The sequence below is a fragment of the Ceratosolen solmsi genome, unplaced genomic scaffold, assembly GCF_000503995.2.
Source record: "Ceratosolen solmsi marchali unplaced genomic scaffold, CerSol_1.0 scaffold2, whole genome shotgun sequence".
Taxonomy (NCBI): Eukaryota; Metazoa; Arthropoda; class Insecta; order Hymenoptera; family Agaonidae; genus Ceratosolen; species Ceratosolen solmsi.
Genome location: NW_011948422.1, coordinates 5,986,918 through 5,999,174, shown reverse-complemented (window position 1 = coordinate 5,999,174; position 12,257 = coordinate 5,986,918). Strand labels below are relative to the sequence as shown.

Genomic DNA, 12,257 nt, shown 5'->3' with positions numbered 1-12,257 from the left:
GTAAAATAAGTTTAAAATAGAAGGATCGTTCTTTAATGTCATAATTAGCAAATAAAATAGTTATATTGCATGTATAATCAGAAATTATTTGGAATATGCCAAATCTGCTGGGAATAAAGAATTATGAAAAATGCGGTTGAAAAGGATAATTAAGTTTATCGTTGAAATAATTCGAGAAATCATATTGCGAGGGAAAGGACAGTTTAGGGTAGCGGAATTTTTTTATAACAAAACAATAGGCATAGTTCTAGAATATAACATTATTTATTAATAGAATTATAATTCATTATTTATGTATGATTCATTATTATTGTGTTTGTGAAAATTTATATGCCGATTAATATGCCGAGCAAACCAGTCTAATACACTGCAATTATTTCTTATTGTCCAAATTATATAATCGATATTATAAAGCAAGGATTTATCACGAACTTAATTATTAGTGTTTTAAAAAAAAATATTTTTAATTGAACTTACTCCTGCTATGATGTATGGGACCCAAAAAGCCCACGCTAATTCAGTGACAAATGCCGTAAAGTAAAGAACGGTATAAATACCCGTATTCAGCAATTCCTGAAAAAAAAATTTTTTAATTAACGTATTATATATGGACAAATAGAAAAAAAAACTTTAGTACTTTAATACTAAAAAAAAATGTGTTAGTTGAGAGACAATATGTCAGCATAATCTTATACACGTATTATATCCACTTACATTGATTGAATGCTTATATAAAATTATATTTATAAAATAGAAAATTATGCAAAACGCTTATAATTATTATATAAATACATAAACACTAATTCTATAAAAGGATAAAGCTAATCATAATTAAAAATTTAATTATTTACAATAAAACGTTATTTACGAATTACAATGAAATTGCCAATAAAGCCAAAGTTTATATGTATTTATTAATGAAAAAAAAAAGAAAAAAAAGAAAAGGAAAATAACAATAATAATATTGAATAATAAGAATAATAATAATAATAATCAAGTAAATTTATACGTTATTTTTGTATTGAAATAAAAGTGTTTTGCATTTAGAAAAAATATAAAATAAAAATGTACTCATTAATTAAAATAAGAAATTTTATTGATTAGAAAAATAAACGAGGAAAAAATTACTATGCAATTATAAAATGCGGATTGTATATGTATGTGTATTAAGTTAAATACTAGATGTAATTAATTTAGAAACATACGTTGAATAATTGCATAAGACGCGCTTGCTTGAGAATGTAAAGTGAAATTTTTTAAATGTAATTACATGTCTAGAGAACTTACCGTCAATAGCCAGTTGATGGGTATTTTCAACGCCTCGCGAATGGAAAAGAGATAGACGAGCGACCAAACCAAACTCATTATGAACGCCGTCACGGCTATGAAGAGGAACCAGTGACCTGCATTATATCCCGGAGAACCACAGGCCATACAAATGATGCCCAATATCTGCCAAAGAATTGATTAATGTAGTGACTGTATTTGAAATTAGGCTTGTAAGCCTTGAATATTTTTTTAAGAATGGCCGTACTATTTATTCATTTATGTGGTAGAAAGTTGTTGTGTATTTATATTTGAAAGTGTACAATGAGTATAAAAGCAAATGCTATGTTTACATAACGAATCGTTACAATTTTACAGACTTATATTAACTACCTCGTCATTTGTGTCAAATATCTTAATTTGGCTTATATTTCAAAGTAACGAGACAATGCTCGATTAGTCGATGAACTTTGTAATCGTGAATTTTTTTTTATTTAATAATATCTCGCTAACAAAATATTTTTTGGCTGATTCTTTATTTTTGCAATATTTTCGATTATATATTATTAGTTGAATTATAGTTATGAAATATTGAGAAATAATGTTGTAAAGCATGTTCATGTCGGAAATTTTGCATATCGAGAAGAGAGGGAGGAAAGAGAAAGACGTCGCAAGTCTTATCTTATCGTTGTAACATTATAACAAAAACGTCACCAAGATAACGAAATCTTTTAAGAATTTGCTTTAGCTGCAAAGATCTTAGTGTAATTTAGCATGAATAACGGAATTGGATTACGTTTTTAGAAGAACAACGAGTTAAATATACTTATGATCGTCATATCGCTGATCAAAGTAAGCAATTATAACTATGATTTATGACGAGAGTTAATTATAATTTCATATAATATTTTATAGAATGATTTGTCAAAAAAATTCTTTACCGAGCATTCTTTGCAGCAAAAAAAAAAAAAAATACAGGTATTCTAACGTTTTTACCTGAATTTCCTAAAATAAAATTACAAAATGTTAAATGTAAAAGTATTCGCAGTAATTTTATTATTTAACATAGCAATTAATATTATTATATCCGCGGATATTTAAATTATAAAATATATTATTTATAATAATTTTTATTTCAGAAGTAAATTGCGATTAAAAAGTTAGGTAGTGTTAGATGTTTGTGGAATAAGTAAGGATTTTAATAAATGTTTGTAAATATAAAGAGCGATTATAAGAAAATGAAAATAATTTAAGCTAAAATAAAATATGAATACAGTAATAAATTCAGATATTGTATCCAGTTTAAAATAGATAATTAAAAAAAAAAAAAAAAAAAAAAAAAAAAAAAAAATTACCAAACATTGGATTTTTAAAAACATTTTATTGTTTTATGTTTCTTTCGGTTTACAAACTCAGAAGGTAATACGAAATGTATATATATATTACACTTTCTTTTTTTCTTTTTTTTTTTTTTTTTTTTTTTTTTTTTTTTTTTTTTTTTAAATGCGTGGAAGTATTTTCTCATTTTTACAATCTAATCTTTGAACTTTTTACGTACATTATATCATAATGTAAATGTAAAATCGTATTATTTTAAACATGTGAAGTATTTTAGTGGATATTTAAAATAAAATAAAGCGCAAACCATCGGAACAATTGCTGTCTATATTTTCTTTGAACATAAATGTGAATAAAACGTGTTTCTTAGAATTACTTATTGATCGATGCGCCTGAACGTTCGGTTGCATCTACTGTTGACTAACAAGGTAACAAAAGAAGTCGTAAAGCGAACTTTTACAATAATTCTATCCTCAAAACAATAGCTACTTATTTTGCGTATAATTATGTGAATGTATGTGTTGAGTTGCAATATCTCTGGGCATATTTTGATTTGGTGCATTTTTCGTATGCCCGACTCCATCATCTCCTACCAATGGAATCGAGGCTCGTGGTATTCCTGGCTCAGTCTCTTCGTCAGTTCAGCTTTCAACCGTTGATACTCCTCCTCATACTCGAGGTCGGTCTTCATCAACGAACGAGTGGCAGTTTCATTCTCAGTGTTAACATCTCTCTTGCCTTGCCCTAATCCGAGCTCCGGGATTACCTTATTCAAGCACTTTTGGAGCTTTTCGTCGGCTTGTCCTAGCTCTACCGCTATTTTACATAATCTCGCTTTGCGCTGCTCCTCCAGGACCGCCACTGGTCTTCGCTTCTTCTCGAGCTCCGATGGCACGAAGCCCTTTTTCTGCAGAAGTACAACCTCGGCGCGCTTCTGCTCGATCTTTCGCCACATTGTCGATTTGGACAGACGTCTTTGAGTCAGCTTCTTCTCAGCCTCGGATTGAGCTAGAACCTCTTGTTCCTTTTAATGGAATAAGACGCTATCATTGTTTCCATTTTTTGCACTCGTAATCTACTTTTACGGCGTAAATCGTGCGATTCTTTGTGCCAGTTTCACTAAAACTTTGTAAAATAATAAGCATAACGTGCGTGCATTCTCATTCGCTCGTTTAACAAATAGACGCGACTTCATTCGAAAATTCTAATCTACTGACATAAATAGTACTCTACGTGCACGAAAGAAAGAATAATAGGCTCTAACGACTTTTCTTTCAATTACAATGAAAGCACCATGGACACAATCAATTTTTCTTCTGTTTTTGTTTTTATTTTTATGTTGAAAGCTCGGAAAAATTAAACATTTTCAATGATAGTAGTTAAATCTTAAATTAAAGCTATCTATTTGCTTACAATGGTGCACTTACTGAACACTCTTAAAGCCGAATGAACGCGTATGAAAACAAAACGTATTTTGTCATTCGATTCCTCTAAACGTAAACGTAAACTTTCTAGAAAATTTGCATTCCCAACAATGATGTGCTGCTTCTCGTAAGTACAAAAATAATAATTCCCATCGCGTGTTTCAACGATCGTCAAGAAAACTCTTATCGATATAATGATAAACGAGCATGCACCAACTATCATTAAGATTAACCTATTGAGTAATAATTTCAAATAAAAGGGTAAAGTTTCGTCGAAAGTCTGCCCTTGCTTATATTACTTAGCAATCAAGTATTGATTGAAGTCGATGTGCTTGAAGACGGGCAATTATGCAAGGTCGCACATGCAAAAGGAAGGCATTCGAGGGCGTACCATCAAAAATCTCTGCCTCGCCTCTTCGTGCTTTCTCTTCGCTTTGACTTCTTCTCTCTCGCTCTTACGTGCTAAAGCAGTCGGATGCTGCTGCAGGTAGTTATTCTGCCAGTGACGAAAGTCGTATTTGCGCTTCGTCTCACGCCAGACGAATTCCTCGAGCCACTCGATGCGCTCTAGGTTCTCGTCTTCGCTATCTTTGCCCGACTCCGCGAAGATCCGTAGGACCGAAGGTCCGTCCAAAATAGCCACTAATTTCTCTCGAGCATTCGGAGGACTTGGGATGATGTACGGCGTAATCTTTGCGTGAACAGTACAAGGGGCATTTCAAACATTTGAGGTCAGTTGGTAAATAATAGGAAATTTGCTGTCGCCATTTTCAGGGACCGAGAGGCAAATTACTTTCGACATACAATTTATATTGGATGTCGTGATGGATTTGGACCGATAACGTACCATGATATACGTATGATAACGTTTATCATACTTTAATTAATATTGGTACTTTTATCTTTTCGTTATAATCTTTGCGTTATACGTTAAAAACGATAACATTCATGGAAAATTTACTTTAAAACAACTGCATTCATTGTAGACAAATTGTTTATATTAATTATAGAATAACGATGTAATTTAATTTAATTATTTCATAGTGAAAAGTTATGTTAATGTCAATTTTTTAGTAAAAAATTTTTACGTGTTATTTAAAATTGCCATAAAATCGAAATTGCAATGTTAATAAAATGAATAAAATAAAATAAAATGAAATTGCAATTAAAATAATGTTAGCCGATTGTGGCTTAAGAATAAGCCACTGATGATTGGCAGATATATTGAGCGAATATTATTGAACTCGATTACGGTAAAGTGTTTGTAATGTGCAACTATGTTACTAGCAAATATATAGGGTTTGTAAGTGAAACGCACCTTTCCAGAAATGGTTTGCAGCATTACCGGCTCATTACATTTTTCCTTGAGATCCCACAATTCAAAACAACCGTCTAGCCTAGTCAAAATAAACATTCCTGATCTGCCGCTCCAACATCCTTCGCCGTATCTACATTTCTTGGTTCTTTTCTGAAATATTGGTGCGTATGGAAAATCTTCTTTCCATATAGCGAAAACCCTACCACCCACGGTAAGAAAAACGTCGTCCAAATGAAACGATTTTGTCATTGTTCTAACAATTCCATCGTGCACGCATGATCTCGTTAGAATTTTACAAGTTTCATAATCCGTGACGTCAGCATTATAGATCTGCCCCTCCCAAGTACAGCATATGACTTCACCCATAACCGTTCCTACGAAGACCTTCCGCAACTTTTCCAAGTTAAATTTATTACGAATATCCAAATTCAAGCTTTCTTCACTCTTAGCCAGCGTCAAATTAAAGCACGTTATTTGAATTCTGCTCATAACTTTTTCATCTGGTTCCTCAAATAATAATTGATAAATCGGGGCGATAGTCAAATGCAATGGACTACGCGTTTTACTTGAAATCGACAATAATCTGGGTAAACTCCAAAATAATATACTACCATCGATCGATGCTGTTGCGAAATATGGCTTTGGCAATTTAAAAGAATTACAGCAAATTTTCTCAAAATTACCATCGGCTTTAATGCCGCACCATGATGGTAGCCATTGGATGCTTGTAATACTGAGTTTTTGAGCTTTTTCAGCAGAGGCAGCAATCTTAGCTTCTTTATTGACAGAATCTATGTATTTATCATTACTCCTTCGATATTTGTTTTAATAAAAAAATATTAAATATGTATTTATTGTATTTATAAAAATATTATGCAATTAATATGATTACATTCATAGAAGTAACAAACACAAATTCTTATTAATATAGTTCAATTTTATAATAAAAAATGTAATTGTCAAGTGACTTTTGAAAAATCAAACGTTACGTATCTTAATTTGTGTCAAAAAAAAAAAAAAAAAAAAAAAAAAAAAAATATAATCATAGAATAGATTTCGTAGAGGCTTGGTAAATGTAGTACAACATTCTCCTTGTTCTTTAAAAATAGTCCGATATTATTTATTATAGTAATGAACATTACTGCGTCTTAATAATCGATCAAAATCAATGTATACCTACAATATGTCATCCTCGTTATTTTGTTCATCTATCAACCAATGCTCATCAATTTCCCAAACAATAATTTTTCCATCGAACGAGCCTCCAATAACAATGTTACTATAGCTCTTCAAAGGGCAAAACGAGATTTCAGATATATTTTCTTCGCAATTCAATATAATTTTCGGCCATAATGGACTATGTAGAGACCACAAAGTAATCAAAGAACAACTTTCACAATCCTTGTCTGAATAAGTACAGATAATGACGTTACTTAACGTACTATGCCAAGAAAAAGAAAATAAGTGTCTGTCTTTGATAGTTCTAAGGTCAACTAAGGTCACTCTTTCGTTGTACTCTTTACGAGAATTCATTAATAATGAATTTGTTTCATTAACAGCTAAATTAGCCACATCATTTTTGTAAAGATTCACCGTAGCATTAAATGTAACAGCTTCAATAATATCATCGATGTGAATTTTTAAAAAATTATTCACTTTCCCCCACTGTTTTCGCCTGTTCTCTTTAATATGCAATTCTTCATCAGTTATTACTCTCTCCACTTTGTTTTCCGTAGAATTTGTTTCATCATTTTCTTCATTGGACATCTCCTAAATATAAATTCAAATTTTATAATGACTATTAAACGGAAACAAACTATAAAACAATTACTTAATCGTTCCTCGTTAAAAAAAAAAAAAAAAAAAAAAAGGTTTCTTATTAGGGCAGCCTATCTTAATTATACGAGTCCCTTTACATTATGTATTAAAACGAAATAATAAACGTTTTATATAAATTTTTCAATCGTAACAATCTATCTATCTTATCGATTTGGTATTTTGAGCACGAGATTTAATAAATGTAGTATATCACCTCTTCGTCCGTCTCCACATGATTCCAAATATTTTGAAAATCAACAGGTATCTCGAAATCGTAAGCCGTCCATTTATTCGTCAAATCCTCGTGGTATGTCTGTATCTCTACATCTTTGCTTTCTAAATTTGTTTGGCAAGTTTCGGTTTTCGTCAAGAGGGCAATATTCTTGAATTTTTTGGAGGATACGAGCTCAACATAACCGTCTCTGACGCCGTCAGGCCCGCGATCGCTGAGATGCTTTTGACAGCAAAGTTTTGATATTGGAAGGCACACATCGATTTCATAGAGTGGTCTTGTCATGCGCAAAAACGTCTCCTTTACTTCCTCCGTGGTTCCATGATCCTTCCATTGTTTGGCTTTCTTTCTTATTTGATTCTTAGCGATTTTAAGGAAGTTTTTGGTAATGGAGCGATTATACGATATGAAAGCCGACGTTGTTTCCTCGGTAAGACAAATAATGAAGTTTCCCGCACCTAATATAATTGAGCGTCATTATTGTCAATGATTTTTATCAATGAGAAAAGCATATAATTCATGCAGCTGAAGATAAATAAACATGGCTTCTATAATGATTATTAATAGTTTTTTTGTTTTTTTTTTTTTTTAATTATCAATTGTAATTTAGTTTTTGTGTGACGATTTAACTAATTTTATCCCTTCATAGTCGAGTCAAGTACAAAATTCTTTTTTATCCTGAAACAAAATTGACTAACCCGATTTATCCACTTCTACAGTATTACATGCATAGCCAACCAATACCTCTTCTACAGCATATGAACCAATTTTTTCAACTAAATGATCTAGAGGTGAATTCACTTCTCGCGAAATATCACTTAGCTTTTGACGTGACACGAACGCATATGGATATTCTAAGGATACGTCCTCGTTGATGACACATCCAAGCAGCTTTTGCATATCTCTCGACAATTTCACGAATTCGGTGCCGTCAATTTTGGCCACTAATGGACAACGATTTAATTGAAAATCGCGATTTTTTTGCTTGTCTATCGTGGCCATTATTTAATTTAATGTTAACAAGAGAACAATATTGCACTTTGTATATAAGAATTCTGAACTAACACTGATCGATCAAACATTATGGTCTTGTATCCAAGTTACAATACTATAATAATAGCTCGTTTTTAATAAATTATTAATTAATTAGAGCGTAAATTTTTTTAACATATGTGTGTAAAATTTTGCTTTTACTTATACTGTATTATTTTATATAGTAAAAGTAAGTAAAACAATTACATTTAATTAGTTGACTAATATATATATATATATTTTTTTTTTTTACCTTAATTTACCATATGAATATTATTGAATAATTTTATCTTATCTATTATTAGAAGGAATTTGAATTCCAAGACTTTCTTCGTATGTTCCAAAAAATTATGTATCTTGCAAAAAAGTTTTTTATACACATTATTTTTAACAGTTTTAAATCTTATGTTTTTTATAACAAATACCGAAGCAAGAATTAGAAATATTTTATTTCTTATGAGGATATGAGGATATATAAAAATTAATGATTTATTTACAGATAAAAATCATTAACAGTTTTTCACGTTCGTTAAATAGAGGGAAATTTTTAAATCATTTATAAATAATTATATTAATAATTTATTATTAAGTATTACATATAATTTAATATTATCTTTATAATATGTACTGTTTGCATTTTTTTTTTTCTATTCGTTGCATCTTCTATTTCGCCTTAATGATGCATTAGTAACACGGTATCTTTCACATCTGTGGACTTCCATATTTGAAAATATTTTCGTTACGGCTAATAAATTGAAATATTAACTTTACTTCCACGGCATATTTATTTTTTATATAATCCATGAGGATCAATACTACATATAAGAATTCACATTAAACCGCATAACTGTACATGTAATCAGCCTGTACATACTTAGGCGAAACGCCATACGAGTAATCGAAATCATCCATGATAATAAGAAAATACGCCAACGAGAATAAATTATACGATAAATTATAGATTTTCTTTTATGAAAAAAAAAAAACCTGTCTTCAATATTGACGGACTTACAGAGAAAGAGATCGCGTGGAGAAGATGCGCCGGATGTACGTTTAATGTAGTTTGCGTTTGCTTACGATTTTGAACGAAAACGAGAAAGTTAATGGATAGAATGCCAGAACTTGATGCGAATTACGAACTTGGATAACGACTTTACTTTCACTGATCATTGTGCGAATCAAGATGTTTAATGTACATCTATCATATTTTTTTCGAATTTGCTATTTTTATTGAAATGAAGTGATTCTTTTTTACTGCAAGCTTTAATTATATAAATGATTCTAACTACCCTTAAAAATTCTTAAAAGCACCAATAATTATTAGATTTAAATTGAATATTACTTAAATAGATTATCGTGCTCTGGTAATTATCTTATAAACCATTAACATTAAGTGGCTTATCTGAATAAGTATTAATATTCAACGAAAGCGCCTTAAAAGAAGAGAATCATCATAACAAACTTATTCATGTATTTTAATTAAATGCAATTGTATCGTTAGTTGAATATTTCAATTAATAAGAGGTTTAACTTATTCTACGATATACTAATTATAAAATTACGATTATTTGACGGTGTTTTATATCTACAGGCTTAGACAAGAAAATCGTTACATTCCAAATATCGGTACCTTAAGATGATACTATATGAAAAAAAATTAGATAATTAGATAAAAATCAGATAAGTAAATTAACAATCAAACAGATATTTTGATATGCATTAATTTACTTCTTAAGTAAATAAAATATTATTGTTACTTATAATTTATTAATACATATTAACAAATTATTGTATGAATGAAAAAATTATTATATTAAATTTAATGTACTCTACGCACAAATTTCGTTTGTTAAATAAAAAAAAAAACACATTTAAACTGAGCTTCATAATAATAATAATAATAATAATAATAATAATAATAATAATAATATTAATAATAATAATAATTAATAATAATAATAATAATAGAGATAAGTCTAATTATATCAAGTATATCAAGAAACATTGCAATCTATGTACGATCTGGGAATGAAAACAAAAATAAAAAAAAGAAAATGAAAATCCTCAGCTAAAAATACGTTCGATAAAAACAGGTAGTTGGTCTAAATGAGGTAGATATAAAAATAGAAAGTGACAAAATGTGTTATAATGGATAGTTGGCAATTATTTAAGAAAAGATATTTATATATTCCTTTGCTAGATATTTTTCAAATTTTTACAACGATATGCTACTATAGCATTCATTTATTAGTATATAAACATTAAAAAAATTAACGTTAATGTAAAAAAAAAGTATTTGAAATATAATAGAAATACTTTTATCATAAGTCAAAAAATATTATGAATAAATTCTAAATATGTCATTATAGATATATTTATAAGTCCTATGAATGTACAAATAAAATTGCATTAATCATTTAGACTGGAAATCTTTTCAAGCGCTTCACACATGTAATGTCATATGGCTAAATATAAATGTTATAAAAAAGCAACCAAAACAAAATATTCTAGGACCTTGTTGCATTAAATCTAAAGTCATTCATTTTAGCATATCATTTAAAATATGTTGACAAGGAAAACGTGTTTCATTACGATAATAGTAAGAAGAAAAATCAAGGACTTTTATTGCATTTTATACATTAATGCATTACATTAATTCCATTTATAATTTTATTCAGAATTTTTTCGCTCCTTGTTAATAAAATGTGAATTGAATTAACAAGGGAGTAGAGAAAATTGACATAAATTTATGGTAATTACAATAATTATAATATCCAATCAATTTGTAAAATTTTATATTACATAAAAAATTTCTTAGATATAGAAATTACATTTTTACATTAATTGTTAATTCTTTCCTTAATTCCTTGTCTGGCATAGCATTATTGTTATTTCTACTTTTATAATGCACTAAAGACCTAATCAACTAAAATAAATATTTATTTTGAAATTCATTTGAAAAATGTACGAGTAAATAAATTTAATGATAGTAAAATAATTTTTCGTGATATCACATTGTATTATTATGCTCATCTTCATATGGTATCAACTGAAAAAGATATGTACAAAAATATCATGATGATGTGCAAAAGGCCATAAAATATGTTAAGGTGGATATGTAAACACGAGAGCCCAGTATCAAATGTCACATTCAAATTTGTTCGAAATATGTATTAAGAAATGATTTCATCGGATGTAAAATCATAAAATCATTCGGAAATTCTCCTAAAACAGATATATTAGATTATATTAAATGGTCTCATTTATTTCATGCAGTATTTAAAAATATAATCATATTAAATTTTACTCTTTCTATAATAAGAGTAGCATTAAGTAAAAATATCGTATGATTTTTCACATTTCAGTCTAAATTGCAAAATATTATCGTCAATCAAATACTTAAATTTAACTATTACATTATATTATATATATATATATATATATATATATATATATATATGATATACTTGATCATTGGAAAAGATAGATTGCATGCTCGTTATAAATTAATTTTTTCACTTTACCAATGATTATTCGAATGCAATATGAAAAACGATTATTCTTAATTATCAAAAACATCAATTCCTTATGTAATCACGACGATATTTGACTTGGTTACCACGGAGCTTACGTGGGATCATTGATCATAAAAAGTATATAAATCGATGTCTCATAAAATATCTTTTCAAATGTGACGCTTTTAATATTGATAGTGTTTATAATTGTAATTGTATCAGCTTGTAGTTCTACCGTGTTGAAATGTATATAAACAAAGCTTGGGTTGACATAAATAGTTGCGAGAATGCTTTCTCAACTTAAACGCAATGTG

General features: G+C 29.0%; 1 protein-coding gene across 1 annotated transcript; it reads right to left on the bottom strand.

Annotated features, from left to right (window-relative positions):
- Positions 1-4,329: 4,329 nt before the first annotated feature.
- LOC105362041 (WD repeat-containing protein 63) lies at positions 4,330-8,528 on the bottom strand. Its single transcript, XM_011499366.1, has 5 exons — positions 8,095-8,528; positions 7,379-7,860; positions 6,527-7,116; positions 5,347-6,157; positions 4,330-4,746 (listed from the first exon to the last, which is right to left on the bottom strand). The coding sequence occupies exons 1-5, from the start codon at positions 8,396-8,398 to the stop codon at positions 4,375-4,377; spliced, it is 2,559 nt and encodes an 852-aa protein (XP_011497668.1). The 5' UTR covers positions 8,399-8,528; the 3' UTR covers positions 4,330-4,374.
- Between the last annotated feature and the right edge of the window lie 3,729 nt (positions 8,529-12,257).

Excerpts from the sequence above, each read along its gene's own strand:
- LOC105362041 (XM_011499366.1), bottom strand. The coding sequence starts at position 8,398 with ATGGCCACGATAGACAAGCAAAAAAATCGCGATTTTCAATTAAATCGT. Across the intron at positions 7,117-7,378 it reads ATGTGGAGACGGACGAAGAG|GAGATGTCCAATGAAGAAAA; the intron begins GTGATATACTAC and ends ATTTATATTTAG. Across the intron at positions 6,158-6,526 it reads AATAACGAGGATGACATATT|GAGTAATGATAAATACATAG; the intron begins GTAGGTATACAT and ends CAAATATCGAAG.